At 46.9% G+C, this 19,852-nt stretch overlaps 1 protein-coding gene across 1 annotated transcript in view; it reads left to right on the top strand.

Moving 5' to 3' along the window:
* Positions 1-19,852, top strand: part of ABCG5 (ATP binding cassette subfamily G member 5) — a 42,298-nt gene that overhangs the window by 10,346 nt on the left and 12,100 nt on the right. Inside the window, exons 3-10 of the mRNA XM_061211337.1 lie at positions 6,219-6,355; positions 6,443-6,541; positions 10,648-10,780; positions 12,351-12,490; positions 13,249-13,378; positions 14,220-14,433; positions 14,516-14,721; positions 15,535-15,673. Coding sequence (XP_061067320.1) covers positions 6,219-6,355; positions 6,443-6,541; positions 10,648-10,780; positions 12,351-12,490; positions 13,249-13,378; positions 14,220-14,433; positions 14,516-14,721; positions 15,535-15,673 — 1,198 coding nt within the window. The remainder of the gene's footprint in view (positions 1-6,218; positions 6,356-6,442; positions 6,542-10,647; positions 10,781-12,350; positions 12,491-13,248; positions 13,379-14,219; positions 14,434-14,515; positions 14,722-15,534; positions 15,674-19,852) is intronic.

Raw genomic sequence — 19,852 nt, 5'->3', positions numbered from 1 at the left:
TCCTTATTTATTTTCATTTTGGATGATCTGTCCATTGGTGAAAGTGGGGTGTTAAAGTCCCCTACTATGATTGTGTTACTGTCGATTTCCCCTTTTATGGCTGTTAGTATTTGCCTTATGTATTGAGGTGCTCCTATGTTGGGTGCATAAATATTTACAATTGTTATACTTTCCTCTTGGATCGATCCCTTGATCATTATATAGTGTCCTTCTTTGTCTCTTGTAATAGTCTTTATTTTAAAGTCTATTTTGTCTGATATGAGAATTGCTACTCCAGCTTTCTTTTGATTTCCATTTGCATGGAATATCTTTTTCCATCCCCTCACTTTCAGTCTGTATGTGTCTCTCGGTCTGAAGTGGGTCTCTTGTAGACAGCATATATATGGGTCTTGTTTTTGTATCCATTCAGCCAGTCTGTGTCTTTTGGTGGGAGCATTTAATCCATTTACATTTAAGGTAGTTATCGATATGTATGTTCCTATTCCCATTTTCTTAAATATTTTGGGTTTGTTATTGTAGGTGTTTTCCTTCTCTTGTGTTTCTTGCCTAGAGAAGTTCCTTTAGCATTTGTTGTAGAGCTGGTTTGGTGGTGCTGAACTCTCTCAGCTTTTTCTTGTCTGTAAAGGTTTTAATTTCTCCATCAAATCTGAATGAGATCCTTGCTGGGTAGAGTAATCTTGGTTGTAGGTTTTTCTCCTTCATCACTTTAAGTATATCCTGCCACTCCCTTCTGGCTTGCAGAGTTTCTGCTGAAAGATCAGCTGTTAACCTTATGGGGATGCCCTTGTGTGTTATTTGTTGTTTTTCCCTTGCTGCTTTTAATATGTTTTCTTTATATTTAATTTTTGATAGTTTGATTAATATGTGTCTTGGTGTGTTTCTCCTTGGATTTATCCTGTATGGGACTCTCTGTGCTTCCAGGACTTGATTAACTATTTCCTTTCCCATATTAGGGAAGTTTCCAACTATAATCTCTTCAAATATTTTCTCAGTCCCTTTCTTTTTCTCTTCTTCTTCTGGGACCCCTATAATTCGAATGTTGGTGCATTTAATGTTGTCCCAGAGGTCTCTGAGACTGTCCTTAGTTCTTTTCATTCTTTTTTCTTTATTCTGCTCTGCAGTAGTTATTTCCACCATTTTATCTTCCAGGTCACTTATCCGTTCTTCTGCCTCAGTTATTCTGCTATTGATCCCATCTAGAGTATTTTTAATTTCATTTATTGTGCTTTTCATCGTTGCTTGGTTCCTCTTTAGTTCTTCTACGTCCTTGTTCAATGTTTCTTGCATTTTGTCTATTTCCAAGATTTTGGATCATCCTTACTATCATTATTCTGAATTCTTTTTCAGGTAGACTACCTATTTCCTCTTCATTTGTTAGGTCTGGTGTGTTTTGACCCTGCTCCTTCATCTGCTGTGTGTTTTTCTGTCTTCTCATTTTGCTTATCTTACTGTGTTTGGGGTCTCCTTTTCACAGGCTGCAGGTTCGTAGTTCCCGTTGTTTTTGGTATCTGTCCCCAGTGGCTAAGGTTGGTTCAGTGGGTTGTGTAGGTTTCCTGGTGGAGGGAACTAGTGCCTGTGTTCTGGTGGATGAGGCTGGATCTTGTCTTTCTGGTGGGCACGTCCACGTCTGGTGGTGTGTTTTGGGGTGTCTGTGGCCTTATTATGATTTTAGGCAGCCTCTCTGTTAATGGATGGGGCTGTGTTCCTGTCTTGCTAGTTGTTTGGCATAGGGTGTCCAGCACTGTGGCTTGCTGGTCGTTGAGTGAAGCTGGGTCTTGATGTTGAGATGGAGATCTCTGAGAGATTTTTGCCGTTTGGTATTACGTGGAGCTGGGAGGTCTCTTGTGGACCAGTGTCCTGAAGTTGGCTCTCCCACCTCAGAGGCACAGCCCTGATGCCTGGCTGGAGCACCAAGAGCCTTTCATCCACACGGCTCAGAATAAAAGGGAGAAAAAATGGAAAGAAAGAAAGAAAGAGGATAAAATAAAATAAAGCTATTATAATAAAAAATAAGAAAAAAATTATTAAGAATAAATTTATTAAGAAAAAATTTTTTTAATTTTTAAAAATAGATTTATTAATTTTTTATAATAAATAAGAAAAAAATTATTAAGAAAAAAATTTATTAAGAGAAAAATTTTTAATTTTTTAAAATAAAAAATATGAAAAAACGTATTAAAAAATTAAAAAAAAATTTTTAAAAATAGAATATAAGGAAAAAATTATTAAGAAAACATTTATTAGGGAAAAAAAAATTTTTTTTTTAAGTAAAAAAAAAAAAAAAACGGACGGACCTAACCCTAGGACTAACGGTGAGAGCAAGGCTATACAGACAAAAATCTCACCCAGAAGCATACACATATACACTCGCAAAAAAAGGAAAAGGGGAAAAGTTAATATATCCTGCTCCCAAAGTCCACCTCCTAAATTTGGGATGATTCGTTGTCTATTCAGGTATTCAACAGATGCAGGCACATGAAGTTGTTTGTGGAGCTTTAATCCGCTGCTTCTGAGGCTGCTGGGAGAGATTTCCCTTTCTCTTCTTTGTTCGTACAGCTCCCGGGGTTCAGCTTTGGATTTGGACCCGCCTCTGCATGTAGGTCGCCTGAGGGCGTCTGTTCCCCGCCCAGACAGAACGGGGTTAAAGGAGCAGCTGATTCGGGGGCTCTGGCTCAGTCAGGCCGGGGGGAGGGAGCGGTACGGAGGAGGCGGGGCGAGCCTGCGGCGGCAGAAGCCGGCGTGACGTTGCAGCAGCCTGAGGCGCGCCGTGCGCTCTCCCGGGGAAGTTGTCCCCAGATTACAGGAGCCTGGCCGTGGCGGGCTGCACTGGCTCCCGGGAGGGGCGGTGTGGAGAGTGACCTGTGCTCTCACACAGGCTTTTTGGTGGCGGCAGCAGCAGCCTTAGCGTCTCATGCCCGTCTCTGGGGTCCGCGCTGATAGCCGCGGCTCGCACCCGCCTCTGGGGTCCGCGCTGATAGCCGCGGCTCGCACCCGCCTCTGGGGTCCGCGCTGATAGCCGCGGCTCGCGCCCATCTCTGGAGTTCGTTTAAGCGGCGCTCTGAATCCCCTTTCCTTGCGCGCCGCGAAACAAAGAGGCAAGAAAAAGTCTCTTGCCTCCTCGGCAGCTGCAGACTTTTTCCCAGACTCCCTCCCGGCTAGCTGTGGTGCGCTAGCCCCTTCAGGCTGTGTTCACGCCGCCAACCCCAGTCCTCTCCCTGCGATCCGACCGAAGCCTGAGCCTCAGCTCCCAGCCCCCGCCCGCCCCGGCGGGTGCGCAGACAAGCCTCTTGGGCTGGTGAGTGCTGCTTGGCGCCGAGCCTCTGTGCGGGAATCTCTCCGTTTTTCCCTCTGCGCCCCTGTTGCTGTGGGATCCGCGCTGATAGCCGCGGCTCGCGCCCGTCTCTGGAGCTCGTTTAGGCGGCGCTCTGAATCCCCTCTCCTTGCGCGCCATGAAACAAAGAGGCAAGAAAAAGTCTCTTGCCTCTTCGGCAGCTGCAGTCTTTTTCCCGGACTCCCTCCCGGCTAGCACCGAAGCCCGAGCCCCAGCTCCCAGCCCCCGCCCGCCCCGGCGGCTGAGCAGACAAGCCTCTCGGGCTGGTGAGTGCTGGTCGGCACCGCTCCTCTGTGCGGGAATCTCTCCACTTTGCCCTCCACACCACTGTGGCTGCGCTATCCTCCGTGGCTCTGAAGCTTCCCCCCTCTGCCACCCGCAGTCTCTGCCCACGAAGGGGCTTCCTAGTGTGTGGAAACCTTCCCTCCTTCACAGCTCCCTCCCACTGGTGCAGGTCCCATCCCTATTCTTTTGTCTCTGTTATTTCTTTTTTCTTTTGCCCTACCCAAGTACGTGGGGATTTTCTTGCCTTTTGGGAGGTCTGAGGTCTTCTGCCAGCGTTCAGTAGGTGTTCTGTAGGAGCAGTTCCACGTGTAGATGTATTTCTCATGTATCTGTGGGAAGGAAGGTGATCTCCGCGTCTTACTCTTCCGCCATCTTGCCCCTCCCTCCTCTGAATCCTTTTTTGTCATCCTGCTGGTACCCTCATTAATGAGTTAATAGGTATTTGACACATGTTCAAAAAAGGATAATATTAGTTACCTTTTTCTATGTTTAAAAAAGGATCCCCAAACTAACTGACTTAATAAAAATCATTAATTATCTCTCAGTGTTTCTACAAGTCAGAAATTTGGAAGTGCCTTGGTTGGATGCTTCTGTCTGGGGTCCCTCATGAGGTGGTAGTCAGATGTCAGCTGGGGCTGCAGTCATCTGAAGGCTTGAATTGGGCTGGAGAAGCTACTTCCAAAGTGGCTCCCTCACATGCTGTCTAGCATGTTGGTGCTCAGTGTTGCTCAGCGAGGATGTGTGACAGGAGAGGAACCCTGAGGGTCACCCACAAGAGGCTGAGAAGGAGCAGCCAGACCAGCAGGATTAAACCAAGAGGATGAGGTGGCATCAAGGCCAAGGGAGAGAGATTTACAGAGAAGGGCAAGCAACAGTATCAACTGCTGCTGAGAAGTCAAACAACATACAGAGAAGCATCTACTGGATTTGGCAACAAAGAAGGAGGCTAGTTTTGAGATAGTGGTGGAACTGGAATCCAGGTTACAGGCTGTTTGGAAGGTCTGTCAGAGTTGAGATTGGATCCCAGAAATGTAAGGCTAGGGAGGCTACTAGTTAGAAGAACCACAGACAAGGCTTAATATCGTGACTGAGACACTTCAGAGCACTTTTTTTTTTTTTTTTTAACATCTTTATTGAAGTATAATTGCTTTACAATGGTGTGTTAGCTTCTGCTTTACAACAAAGTGAATCAGTTACACATATACATATGTTGCCATATCTCTTCCCTCTTGCATCTCCCTCCCTCCCACCCTCCCTATCCCACCCCTCTAGGTGGTCACAAAGCACCGAGCTGATCTCCCTGTGCTATGCGGCTGCTTCCCACTAGTTATCTATTTTACATTTGGTAGTGTATATATGTCCATGACACTCTCTCACCCTGTCACATCTCACCCCTCCCCCTCCCCATATCCTCAAGTCCATTCTCAGAGCACTTTTGAAAGACAACCCCAGTGAAGTCACATTTTGTTTCTTTACAAAAACTCTGCTCCCTTCCCCACGCTGACCTCTACCTGAACATACTGGGGCTGATTCTGAGCTTTGTCAGTCATGGGTTAGATAAGAAAACCACTGCTCCAGGAGCTTGGCTTATTCATCTTTGCACCCCTCAGAGCAACCAGCAGTTTCTTTAAAATATTTGAACAAAAGATCTTTGCTTTGGTTTTGCACAAGTCATCACATCCTCAATAGAATTCTATTGCCATCTTCTCAGACAGCCCAGAACCTCCTGCCTGTTTCCTCTGTTACTCATTCTAACTGCTTAAAAGCCTTGGTCAGGAAAGGCCTGGTGACTCCTGTTCCTGTCTCCATTAACTCTCTGGGCCCACGTAAGCTTGTGTATGGGAAGGGCCAGCTGGTGTCTTACCCTGAAGGATCACTCTAACCCTAGAAAAAGCAAACCAGGAGAAACCTCACCCTCCAGCCACCTCAGCACAGGGCAGTTAGTTCATCCCATCTCCTCTGTGGGCAAGTTCTTAGCGACAGCCCGCTGGGTTATGCCCAAGGCTCTCAGTGTAGGCTGAGGCCAACTTGGCTTTAACCAGAGGATTCACTAAGCTAGTGCTTCTCAAACTCTAATATGCGTGAGAACTCCCCAGGGATCTTGTAAAAAGCAGAATCCGAGTCAGGAGTAGGGGCCTGAGATTCTGCATTCCTAACAGAAGCTCTCAGGTGGTGCTCGTCCTCAGACCACACTTGATTAAATCAGTGAGGCTCTGGGCAGTGTCACCTACATTCAGGAACCACCAGAGGATCCCAGGGGGTCACAAAAACAAATTCAGATGTCTTAGGGTCCAAACGTTTCCAAGAACCCTGGTTTTCCTTTTATTCTGATCCTGTGTTTTCTTTTTCAGCCTCAAGCAGCTTTAAAAACAAATAAGCAGGCGGACAAAGCTCCTCCAGTCCTGACGTGGAGGAGAGAAACAGCTTGTCCCCTCTCATTGAGGAGACAAGCTGGAAGGACTCATTCCAGCCATGAGCTTGTCCCATGAGGCCAAAGGGAGGAAAAGTCAGGGCTGGACCGTGGGTTCACCGAGGGTCTCGGGAAGTGTCCGCGAGGCCTCGTGCAAGGCCTCCTCCAGGACCTTCTCTTGTCGCCTCCCAGGCTCGGGGAAAACCACGCTGCTGGACGCCATGTCCGGGAGGCTGCGGCGCACGGGGACCCTGCTCGGGGACGTGTTCGTGAACGGCCGGGCGCTGCGCAGGGAGCAGTTCCAGGACTGCTTCTCCTACGTCCTGCAGGTGCGCGCGTCCCCGGCCCCCGCCCGGCTGCCCTTCGCCCCCGCAGCCAGCGGGGGGGGGGCTGCTGACACATCCCCTCCCCTGCAGAGCGACACTCTGCTGAGCAGCCTCACGGTCCGCGAGACGCTGTGCTACACGGCGCTGCTGGCCATCCGCGGCGGCTCCCAGGGCTTCTTCCAGAAGAAGGTGGGTTACCGCCCCGGGGCCACCCAAGGGATCACCCCGCTGTGGCTTTGCACCCCTCGTCCCTCCGCTTGCCCCTTCCTCCCCTTCGCTCTTCACCCTTTAAGCGTCTAGGGCTGCGCTGGCAGCCGCTAGTCGCATGTGGCTTTGGGGCACTTGAAACTGACTAGACCTACTTGAGATGTGCTGTGAGTGTAAAATACACACCAGATTTCAGAAACTTAGTCTGGAACGACAGAATGTGAAATATCTCATTAATAATTTTTAAGATATTGATTATTGGTCAAAATGGAAATACTTTGGTTGTATTGGGTTAAAGAAATTATACCACTAAAATTCGTTTCATCTGTTTCTTTCCACTCTCTAAAATGTGGCCACTAAAATATTTAAATTCTAAATGTGGCTTGCGTGATATTTCTGTTGGGTGGCGCTGTCCTGAGAGCTCTATGTTTGAACAGATATGGCTATTTTTCCTCACTGTGCGTTGCCCTGCAGCCCTGTTGAGATTTTTCTCAACTTTCTTTGAGGCATCTTGAATGTGCCTCATCCAAACTGGATTCAGTTGGTGAAGGAGGAACTATTGAATTGTCAACTCTAAGTTCCAATCTGTTTCTTTAAGTGGACCTGATTTGGAAGAGGCTGCAAGTAAACTCACAGGGACCTTACCTGGAAACATTGCCTCGTTTCTGTCTGGGCTGGAAACATACAACCAAGGACAGGTCAACGTGCCACCTGCAAAGCAGGCACAGTTCTCTGGGAAACTGGCTCTCAGAGGTGCCAGAGACCACTGGTGACATCTGCCTCAGAGGCTCCACCACTCTGAGGCCTCAGTGAAGGTTCCTCCTGGGCACACAAATTACATCTGCACTTCAGGCTCCAAAGCTAGCCTTTCTTTAATGCCACTGAGGCTCCGAGGGAATCCTCCATCTCAGCTGAAGGGGCAGTAGGTTACTCCATTTTTATCAGGCACCTCTGAGCCTGTCACCAGGGAGTTACTCCTCTTGTCCCTGGTGCTGGACTCTCAGACAGGGCTTGGTGAGTGCAGCTAGGTCTGGACTGTGTCCAGAGTACCAGCAGGCTTGTTTGTTGTCATGCCAAGTCAGGAAAGGGCATTCTTCTGTTTCAGAGTCCTGGACGTGTTGGAGCATAGCTTTCACTCCAGAGGAACCTTCAGGAAAGACCATTAGCCCCACAGAGTGAGGACTAGCCCTGTTCCTACCTGGAGGTTACCTTAGAGTGCTCAGAAGGCATTGCGTGGTTCTTGCTATTCTACCAGCTTATTCTCTGGGCTCTCATATGTGGCTGGCATCCATCAGGCCTTGTTCACACACATCTCATTTCACTCTGGCATCAGCTCTATGAGGGAGGCGTTATCTCCAACTTTCAGATCAAGAAACTGACCCCCAAGGATATTAAGATCCAACACCTCGGACTGGCAGAGCTGGGACATGGACCCAGGTCCTCTGGCTCCATCATGCCTCCCTGGGCCTCACTGTGGTCTGAGAAGACAGAGGTCGGAATTCGGCCCACGGGGAGGCACAGGCATGTTCACATGACTTAGCTGCCCTGACAGCGAGTGACAGGTGAGCCCCTATGTAGGCTTCCTGTCTGCCTGCTTTAGTATTTTTGTGTCTAAAATGGGTAGGAGAGGATCTCATTGGTATTTGAGTTGGAGAAATGAAGTCATAAGCAGATTCTTTTGAGATAGTGATCCATTTACATCACATACCCCAGGGAGAGAATCTGAGAAAGCCACTGAACCTTTTCCCCTGAAAATGCACATATTTGCATAAATATTCAGAAAATTCAAGGTACCTGCAGTTGGTTGATGGCAAATTTGCCCCCTGTGAATGGTCCCTCTCCCTGGCACTGGCAGCCCCTAAGTGTCCTGCAAAGTTTCCTATCATACAGTTCTCCCTGCTTGAGAGTACTTTCTGAGCAAACCCAGTCCACGGGATGTAAAATCCTGACAAAGTAGTTTAGGGAGAAGGAAGTGCCTGTGATAACAGAGCAGAGAGTGCCGCAGATCTGCTTTTGTCCTCTGCGAACCTGAACATAAAGCCATGATTGATGTGGCAGGCTTTGTCTGCCCTTGTGCTGCTTGGACCACTTGAGAACCCACACAGTTTACTCTCAGTCCCAGCTCTGCCATTTGCTAATGGTGTGACCTTGGGCAATCTATGAACCTGTCTGAGGATCTGTTTGCTTTTCTATAATAGATAGAGTAATAATGCATCCCTCCTGGAGCTGATGTGAGGAACGAATCCGTTTATGTGAAATCACATAGCATGGAGAGGATTGATGATCCCAGTGGTCCCTTCCAAGACTCTGTGAATTCTATTCCCAGCAGTGTTTGCAAAACATGGGAGAGGCTTCTAGCCAGAGACATCTGAAACAGATGAAGTAAAGGTCTCCTCTGTCCATTGCTTCTGAGCCAGGAGGGGCAAGCTTTACTCCTTTCTTGCTGTTGCAGAGCAGATGAAAGGGACACTCAGGAATCTGCCCTGGCTGGTGAACACATAAACCTTGCCATGTCAAGTGAAGCTCAATTCCAGAATCCTTCCACTCTGATGGCAAGAAGAGACAATCATACTGGTTTACTTACGCATTTCTAACCTCCTCCTTATTCCTTTGTATCTGTTTCAGATGTATCCCTTTCTTTTGGTCAAAGCTTCATCTATTGATCCCATTCCCTGTCTCTGGAACTTTGTTCCATAAATCATCCCCTCCTTTACTCCAATTTAGTTTGCTGTTGTTATTTTTTAATAGGGTATTTTTTTTTTTTGGCTGCATTGGGTCTTCGTTGCTGCACGTGGGCTTTCTCTAGTTGTGGTGAGTGGGGGCTACTCTGTTGTGGTGTGCGGGCTTCTCTTTGTGGTGGCTTCTCTTGTGGAGCATGGACTCTAGGTACGCGGGCTTCAGTAGTTGTGGCATGTGGGCTCAGTAGTTGTGGCTCGCGGGCTCTAGAGCACAGGCTCAGTAGTTGTAGCACACAGGCTTAGTTGCTCTGCGGCATGTGGGATCTTCCTGGACCAGGGCTCGAACCCGTGTCCCCTGCATTGGCAGGCGGATTCTTAACCACTGCACCACCAGGGAAGTCCTCTTTTTTCATTATAAAAGAAACACAATCTCATTAGAGATGTATGGGAACAAAATTCATTACCATATATATAAGTGTTCTCAGTCTCTTTCTCTCTGCTTTCCCCAGGGCCTAATGCAGATAGGGGTACTCAGTCAGGGGAGGGCCAGAAATAGAGATTTTTGAAAGGGCCTCTGGTGAGGAGATAAGCTAAGGAAGGAAAGAGGGAGAGGGAGGGAAAAGGCCAACCTTCTTGATTAGAGAGTCAGTAAAGAATTTTTTTTTAGTGATTATTGTTTTGGGGAGTTGAGGAGTAAGCAGAGGGTTTCAGTGAGCTGCAGGGTATAAGACAAGCAGAGTGAGGAGAATTAGGGGAAAGGAAATTTTTAAAAGTGTGGCTGTAAGTTATAAACTGGGCTCCTTTTAAAGTCCTTAAAGAGATTCCAGTAAAGATTGGCTGTATTTTTAATTACTTTTGATAGCTGGATTATATTTGATGCAAAACCCCAGTGAGATTGGGCCACATGGGACTCCAGGACTTATTTGGGTTACATAGGGGAAGCCAGGTTTAGTTCAAACCAAATTGATTTTTTTTTACATGTAAAACATTTATTATAATAAAGTTTCAAAAACCAAAGCGTAAAAAAATAAGCTCTGCTGTAACTATGCCTTAGGGGGGTTTTCTCTATGGGCTGGACTGACTGTAGCATCTGAAAAAAGGAGTCCAACAAAGTCTGCATTGTTTCTTGCTGACTTTCCCTGAAGCAAGTTGAAACAGTTTTTTGTTGCTGTAAGGACTTTTGAAAAAATATTCATGTCAATATTATTTATTTTAATCTGATACATATATTGTGATTTAAACCAAATTGGATTCTCTTGTAATAGGCGTGCTTTCCCTAGGATGCGGTGAGTCTGGAAGTGGCCCAAGCACTCAAGGGAAGTGTGTTGCCTCTCCCCTGCCATCCTCAGCCCATGAATTGGGACACAGCCCAGCAGTGACCAGCCTTCCTGGACATTGTGTCTCTTACAGGTGGAGGCAGTCATGGCAGAGCTGAGTCTGAGCCACGTGGCAGATCGACTGATTGGCAACTACAACTTTGGGGGAATTTCCCATGGTGAGAGGCGCCGGGTCTCCATCGCAGCCCAGCTCCTCCAGGATCCCAGTAAGTGGGACCCAGAACTGCTACTGGCTGCTGCCTGGCATCTTCCACGTGTCTGCAGACATTTTCAGCCCTTTCTTTACAGTCTCCATTTGGAAAGGGGTTGGTTGGTTGGGAACTGAAGTCACTGAGGTTTCTCAAACTGGGGACCCAGTTTCTTTGGAAATCTAAGTAGTTCCTGATGCGATTCCATCATCCAAGTACAAAACAGCTGTTGGACTTGGAAGCACTGCGTTTGTGTTAATGTTCAGTTAGGGTCTTCCATGAATGCCCTGTCCCTCCTTACTTCTTACTAGAGCAGCACCACCGTGTCTACTCTGGAAAGCCAGTGAGTTTTGCTGTGACTAGAAGTATTTATGAAACGGCAGGAATTAAAATAGGACTTTAAGTGATACATGAGAAAGTATATATATTGGAAGGAGGGGCTGTCCAGATGGGGTAGCCAGTCACTTGCCTCTCCTGCCTGGCTTCATTCTCCCCACTGGGGAAACCTTGCCACTTACATACACTTGGAAGAGGACATGATACATTTGGATACTTCCTTCACATTGGGGTAGACCAAGGCTGTCTGCTCTTCAGAACAAATAAGGAATGTGCTTAAGAGCCCCTGTACTTTTTGGGTAGAAATAAGCTACAGTTAAACCCTCTAAAGAATCCAAATGCCTGTCCCATCTCGGACTTTGTTTCACAGGTCAGAGTTTTTTGCAGTGCAAAGATGCAGTTGGTGTTGGAAAGTGCTAGACATGAAGTGAGATTATGTCTTTTTAAAAAATTTATTCAAGTATAGTTGATTTACAATGTTGTGTTAATGTCTGCTATACAGCAAAGTGATTCAGTTATACATATACACACACACACACATACACACATATATATATATATACACATTGTTTTTCATATTCTTTTCCATTATGGTTTATCACAGGATACTGAATATAGTTCCCTGTGCTATACAGTAGGACCTTGTTGTTTATCCATCCTATGTATAATAGTTTGCATCTGCTAATCCCAAATTCCCGATCAACCCTCCCCTACTCCCCCTCCCCCTTGACAACCACAAGTCTGTTCTCTATGTCTGTGAGTCTGTTTCGTAGATAAGTTCATTTGTGTCGTATTTTAGATTCCACATATAAGTGATATCATATTTGTCTTTCTCTGTTGGACTTACTTCTCTTACTATGATAATCTCTAGGTCTATCCATGTTGTGAGATTTTGTCTTTTTAACCAGCCTCCTCTCAGCCTTTTAGAAACACCTGGGTGCCAGCCTGCCAGCCCTCGTTCCCTGTTAGGGTCCCCTGGATGGAGCCCAAACAGTCTGTAGTGCCACATGAGAGGCCTGATGTGGTTGCTGCCTTGTCCCTTCAAGGATTAAGGCTGGGATGTGCTCTGGAGCTGGGAGTTGGGCCCTTCCAGGTCAGGTGCTTTCTCCTGGGCTCAGGCTAAAGTACTGCTCACTGCACACTGTTTGGATGGGATAAGACAGTTCAATAAGGAACTGTTCAAAATTCCGAGGCTAGAGCACAGAGCCCAGGCTCGGCAGTGACTCAGATGTCTGACCTTTCTTTGCCGCAGAGGTCATGCTTTTTGATGAGCCAACCACAGGCCTGGACTGCATGACTGCGAATCAGATCGTTGTCCTCATAGCAGAGCTGGCTCGCAGGGACCGCATCGTGATCGTCACCATCCACCAGCCCCGCTCCGAGCTCTTCCAGGTGAGGCGGACGTCTGTCGTTCCCGCTCAACTCAGCCAGGGTGGGTATATGTGTGCCAGGCTGGGGATCTCGGAGTAGAGATTAGTACTTAAACCAGAGCAATCCTGATATGGGAAGGGCAAAGGATGGAAACTCAGTTCTTTTAGCACCTATCATGTACCAAATACCTTCTATACACTAGCTCTTTTAATCCACACAACAACCCTATGAGGTGGGTACCAGTATTTTCACTTTACAGAGGGGAAGAGTGAGACTTAGAAATGATACAAAATTGAGCCAATATCACAGTTAATAAAAAGCTGGAATTGGCATTCATATTCCAGTTGGCTTTCAAGGCTGTGTTTTTCCACTAAATCATATAGATTTCCTTCCCAGAAATCTCACCTTAATCTCCTAGGATCCTTTTAGGGAGCTATTATTTGCCTTTTATAGATGAGGGTCTGAGATTTTAAAAAATTTTTTCTGTCCAAGGTCACTCATTCCGGGGCACGGCTGGGGCTCAAACCCAGGTCCTCTGACCAGGTCCATGAGCTGTCCTCTATCCTAGACATGATGCAGGGTGCAGGCTGGGAGGCAGCAAGACCCACAGTGGCAACCCAGGCTGGAAGGAAGAGGGATGCATTTTGAGCGGTTCCGTTGGCCGCAGTAAGAGTACTGATGTATGGCTGAGACAGTCAAAGGACTGACTGCTTGAGACTTATTTTACATAAGGATATGGTGACCTGATTACACACTAACACTGTCTGTCGTTCAATCAGCTCTTTGATAAAATTGCCATTCTGAGCTGCGGAGAGCTGGTTTTCTGCGGGACACCGGTGGAAATGCTTGATTTCTTCAGTGGCTGCAGTTACCCTTGTCCCGAACATTCAAACCCTTTTGATTTTTATAGTAAGTTTTTCTTTCACAGTCCCCATCATATATGTTTTTTAAACTTTATCATCTCAGATTTCTGCCTAGGTGACACCAGCACAAGTGGGTTTTATTTCTCCTTTTGTTTTGGTGTTTTTACTCTTCAAAAAATTAATTTGGCCGAGCCAATTAACTTCCCATAGATGACCTATCAGAATGAGGTGGGGGATCTTTTTTTTTTTAAAATATTTTACCACTACTCTTCACTTTCTTAAAAAAATTAATTTTATTTATTTATTTATTTATTTTTGGCTGCATTGGGTCTTAGTTGCTGTGCGCGGGCTTTCCCTAGTTATGGTGAGCAGGGGCTACTCTTGGTTGCGGTATACGGGCTTCTCATTGCGGTGTCTTCTCTTGTTTTGGAGCACGGGTTCTAGGCACATGGGCTTCAGTAGTTGTGGCACACGGGCTCAGTAGTTGTGGTGCATGGGCTTAGTTGCTCTGTGGCATGTGGGATCTTCCTGGACTAGGCCTTGAACCCGTGTCCCCTGCACTGGCATGCGGATTCATAACCACTGCGCCGCCAGGGAAGTCCCGGGGATCTCTCTTGAAATGGTGCACTTCTACTTTGTCAGAGAAAAATTAGCTGAACTTCTGAATTCTCCCAGACAGGCCTATCAGGATCCTCATGGCCCTGCTGTGGTAGCTTTAAAATATTCTGATTTTATAGGTGGGCATTAACAACAGGTATTATTTTGATGAGATGAGGTATTATGGCTAGCACTCCTAAATCAATGATGGAACATATATTATTAGTCACTGTGTACATATGTGCATTTAAAAACACATTAGTCATTTTTTTGTGGGAAAAAAATTTCAGTGGACCTGACATCAGTGGATACCCAAAACAAAGAACGGGAAATAGAAACCTACAAGAGAGTCCAGATGATTGAATCTGCCTACAAAGAATCAGCAATGTATCGCAAAACCTTGGAGGATATTGAAAGAACAAAACACCTGAAAACATTACCAGTGATTCCTTTCAAAACCAAAGATTCTCCTGGAGCCCTTTCTAAACTGTGTGTTCTCTTGAGGTAAGAGCCTCACCCCATTTTAGATAGGTAGCCATCCACCCATAAAAGAAAAGCAATTAAAACGGGGTTGTTTGGCTTTCAGGAGAGTGACGAGAAACTTAATGAGAAATAAGCTGGCGGTGACTATGCGTCTCACTCAGAATCTGATTGTGGGTTTGTTCATCGTTTTCTTCCTTCTGCGGGTCCAGAACGACGTGCTAAAGGGTGCCATCCAGGACCGTGTGGGTCTCCTGTACCAGTTTGTGGGTGCCATCCCGTACACAGGCATGCTCAACGCTGTGAACTTGTGTGAGTGCCCTGCCCAGGAGGTGGGCCCCGGGGTCGGGGGAGCTTCTGTCTCCCTGAATATCTCCTTTCTCCAGCTGACACCTTGCAAGACTCCACCATTATAGGGGTATTTCTCTGAGCTCAACCTGGCCCCCTCCAGGTTCTCTCTCTGGGACAAGGTAACTCGTGAATTAGTAACACCTTAGTGGGAATTAGCTCACCAAGTGGATCTCCCTGAGGGTCTCTGAGGATCCAGGGAAGCATGAAGTTATGAGGAGCTGATGCGGCAGAGTTTGGGCAGGATTTTTAGAAGATCAGCCCTGGTATCTTCTCTTATCCATTAGGAGGCACAGCCCATGGGGGCCCGGATGCCTGGCCAACTTTGCACTGTTAACGTTCTTTTTGGAGCCTATTTTAGGACAGCCGACACCCGGTTTTCAAACTCAGTGGGAGTCCGGAAGCAATACCTAGTTGCCTGATGTTCTGTGCCAACACCCTGCATGAAAAGAGGACAGAGTGCCTCACGTCACTCATCTGTGTCCCTTTTGCATGTGTGTTCTTGAATTGGTGACACTCCTCCCCCCCACTTTAGAGAGACGGAAATAAATTGTGACAGCTTTTGTAATCCTATTGTAATTCAGGTAGAGTGTGGATTTCTGGGGTGGGGGTATTTATAGTTCTATGGATGTCAGGTTCCTTTTCTCCATGACCAGGGGGCCCCAGCTGGTCCTCACCATCCAGTGCTGATAGATCTCAAGTTCAGCCTGGGCTAGCACCCCACCTCCTCCAGCTGTGTGGTGACCGGCTGTTCCGAAACCTGCCTTCCATGCCCAGTTCCTGTGTTGCGAGCCGTCAGCGATCAGGAGAGCGAGGATGGCCTGTACCAGAAGTGGCAGATGCTGCTAGCCTACGTGCTGCACGTGCTCCCCTTCAGTGTCATTGCCACCATGATATTCTGCAGCGTGTGCTACTGGTAAGGAAGAGGGTGTCCAGAGGCCTTCAGTTTTCCCGGGCCATGCTTCCCGGATGGTGGGGTCCCAGATGGCCAGTGGGACCTGTGGAGGGAGAGCCCCAGGGTAAATAGCTCTCTGCTCTGGAGGGTCTGTCTTTGCCCACCAATGTCCAGTACAACGTCCTGTCCTTCAGGACAAAGAGAGGAACCCCACTGTGGGCCACATGGGACCTGAAAGCAGACCAGCAAGACTACATGCACCAGGGAATAGCCCATCCCACATTCGCTGCGGGGCCTGGCCTGAGGGGAGGGCTCTGGAGTAGCTGGGACCAGGTGCAGAGGCAGCGAGGCTGTCCGTCCAGCTCAGCGTGGCTCCCAGGCTGCTGTGAGCTGGAGTAGCAACGCTGCCTGAGGTTTCATTTGACCGACCTGGGGCATCGCAGTTGAGCTGTGGTGATGGGGGGGTGGAGGAATCAAGAGTGACTATGGGAAGAGGGCTTTGGAGAACCATGAAGCACCCCTGATGCTGGGTTTTGATTGATGGTTTGTAGACAGTGCTTTTTATTTCATAGAACCTTTTACGGATGCAAATCTGAAAATGTGTAGAGTTATTTGTTGATTTGTTGTCATAGGGAGATGTACCTTCCCTAATCCCTCTGGCTTTCCCTTAAGAAAAGATGGGGGGAATCATCTGGCATTCTGTGATTCCAGTAGTGAAAGGTGCCCAGCTTGTCGTTCCAAGAGAGGACTTCAGGCGGTTCTGGAGACACTGTCTTTCTTTAGGCCACTGGATTCATGTGCAGGTGCTCCTACCCATAACCAGTATAAAGACCCATGATATATGATGTGAATAATTATTATGAATCAAGTGAAATACAAGTAGAAGATAAGTGAGGGCCTGGTTAGTTTGAGCTCCAAGATGAAGAGTTAGAAGGTCTTATTGTACAGACTCTTTAGACGTTGGTGTCACCCTGGAGAGTGACAGAGGCAAAGCTCCTTGCTCTGGTTAGCAAGAGGGCGGACTCTCGCAACCAAGGGCGATGGCAGGGACCACGTGGCCCTCCTTGCTGGCCCTGATGAAGCCTCCTTATCCTCTGACACTCAGGAACATGCTGAATCTCCGATCTGTGATGTAAACCACAGGCCCGTCTAGTTTAGGCTAAATGATCCAGGAGCAGATTTTTTAAAACTGACCATTTTTGAGTAAGCCAAGGTTGGTTGGAAATTGAGAACCTTGTTAATTTAGAACCTTGCTCCTGAATGTGGCCCACGAAGCACAGTGTCAGTGTTACCTTGGGGCTTGTTTAACCTGCAAAATCTCATGCCCAGCCCTGCTGAATTGGATTCCACATTTTACAAGATCCCCCAGGTGATTTATATGCACTTTAAAATTCGCAAAGCACTGATTTTGAAGACCATATAATATTTGTAAAACTGCCCATGAGAAAGAGTTCTGTACGATTTGAGAAAACAGGGCAGTTTTAAACTAGGTTCAGTATTGTCATGACTCTTTCTGACAAAAACACAGAATCATTTCTAGTGGCAGCACAGCTGTTAGCAATGTAGCAAATACTTTGATTCAATGATAGAAAAGTTTGTTGAATGCCTACTAGGTGCCAGGCACAGTGCCAGGTGCAGCTGGGGATTTAAAGGGGAGTAAACTGAAGGGGCTGCCCTCAAGCTTGCGATTCTGAACTGAGACGGCCCTGAAAGCCGGAGTGTTTTCTGACTCTTAGCAGCACATCAGACCTGAACTCACTCAGTAGCAAAATCCGATCTGAACCAACATGAGGTTCTTTGTACTTTTCCCACAGCAACACTCCTGTTCAGTAGATATGTTACAGGTGGAGTCCCAGACCCCACTGCAGCAAGTATGGTCTACGCAGTGTGAAGTCTTTCCCAAATCTGTAAATTGCCGCATTCCAAAACACATCTGGCCCTCAAGTATTTCAGATGATGGATTGTGGACATAAATCTCCAGATGACTTTAATTCACGGAAGTGTAAGATTAATATTATAAAGAAGCATAAACACTATGCTGAGGAATATAATAACAACAATGGCTGACACACACTGAGCACTTGCTTTTATGTCAGGCACTGAAAGGTTTAAATATATCAATTCATGTAATGCTTGCCACCATTCTATATAGGTGGCATTATTAATTATCCTTGTTTGAAGACGAGGAAGCTGAGGCACCGATGGGGAATGTCTCTTCCCCATCTCACATTCATTATCACAGTGAATTACAAAGGAGACCAAGGGTCCATTTGGCTGGATGGGGAGAGGGGCTCTTGGAGGCTTTATAAAGGAGAACTTGAGAGATGAGCAACATTTGAATAGATGGAAAAGGAGCAAGGGCGTTTCAGGGGAAGAAAGAGAAGGAGCAAAAACACACAAGACCGTTCCAGAGAAAAAATTCAGTTGTGCTGTGGGGAAAGGAGGATTGGAAGGAGTAATGGAAAATATGACGGACAGCCTTGGAGCCTGGTAGGCGAGGTGCTGAATGCCAGGCTAAGGGGCTGAAGTGAATTAGATACCAGTACATAGTAGAGGATTTTGATCCCCAGGGAGTGACCCATCTGTGTTGGACTCTGGGCGGTGAGGCTGGCATCACTTTGGTCTCAGACTGGAGAGTTAGGGCAGAGATGCTGGACAGCCCAGTGAGGAGCCTTGGTAACAGTCTGGGAAAGGCAGAGGCTCTGGTGAAGAGAGCAGCAGTGGCAACAGAAAGGGGGTTTCACTTTGAGATGCTGGGAAAGTAGAATCGAATGGACTCAGAAATGGAATGGATTTGCTGGGGGTAAAGAGAGTCATGGATGATGCCTGAGTTTTCAGCCTGGGAGAATGGGAAGGTGACAGCATCCTTATCAAGTTTGCCAGGAAAGAGAATGGATTTGGTTTGGAATATGTTGCATCTGGGATGCTACAGGACACCCAACTGGAGATGTCAATCTGAGGTTTGCACAATAGGTTGGTGTAGAAAGAAAAGGCAAGAGGAGTGAGAGTAAAAGCCTGGGAATGGATTCTATAGGCGAGAATGTCAGAAAGGGAGGAAGCAGTCTGAGGGTAATATCTTAAGAGGCACATTCAGAGGGCGGGAAGAGGAAAGCAATCCGGTGAGAGAGGCAGAGAGGTGGTTAGAGAGGTGGAAAGAGAAGCAGGATCGGGCAGCGTCAGAGAAGGCAAGAGGGGAGAGAGTTTCAAGAAGGTGTAGTGAACCCGGTCAGTACTGCAGAGGTTCAAGGAGGTGAGGCATAGGATTAGGAGGTCATTGGTGCTCTTCCAAAAAAGAGGTTCAGTAGAGTGGTGGGGGTGCCAGTCAGGTTTACAAGGGAACAAGGAGTGAGATGGGAGAAGCAGGTGCTGTTTGAGAAGCTTGGTGGTACAGGAGAGGATGAAGAGGGGGCAGTTGCTTAAAAGGTTACCAGACTCAAGGAGTGGTTATTTTACAATACGGTAAGTAAGACCATTAGGGAAAACCATTAGATTGAGAGTAGATGAAACTACAGAAAAATTGGGTAATTCACAGATCAAGTTTCTAGATTAGACCAAGGCAGAAATAGGAAAATCAGATTAACATAGTACCAAGGATGCAAGTAGACAGGATAAAGCTTGGCAAAGATGGGGTAAGAGATAGAGACAGGGAGAAAGAGAGGAGATGCAAAGTAGGGAAGATAAAGATACAAATTCACAAACTGGGAGGTAAATCCACCTGCTGAGCACTGGGGAGAGAGTTTGAAATTCCCTGGGAAGAGGGCGTAGTGTAAAGTAGAAGTTTTTATTAGCCATGACGGGACATGACATTGGAACCCAATAAGCAATGAGGAGGAATTATGGGTCCAGGAATCAGCTGAGGCAAAGTGGCAGAGTGGATCCAATTAGCACAGCTTAATTGAGAGAGCAAGGTCCCCAGGTGGGGATTGGTAAGGCAAACAATAGCAGAAGGGATGAAGATCTGAGGCATTGAGGGCTTCGGGGAAATGGGAGACAGGAGGAGGCCATGATCAGAAAGGGCATGTTCAGAATGTGAAATCTTGGAAGTGGAACAGTTTTGAGTAACAAGTAACATTTAAATCCAAGACATGGTGAGTGATCAAGATTAGGTGGGTGGAGCCAGTGGAATTGATCAGGTTCCCTAATTAGGAGGCACTGGTGTTGATGGATTATCAAGGTTAAAAACCTTGAGGATAATAATGG

This window comes from Eubalaena glacialis, chromosome 14, assembly GCF_028564815.1.
Source record: "Eubalaena glacialis isolate mEubGla1 chromosome 14, mEubGla1.1.hap2.+ XY, whole genome shotgun sequence".
Lineage (NCBI taxonomy): Eukaryota > Metazoa > Chordata > Mammalia > Artiodactyla > Balaenidae > Eubalaena > Eubalaena glacialis.
The sequence above is the reverse complement of the archived record's forward strand: the minus strand, read 5'-3'. Positions and strand labels throughout refer to the sequence as shown.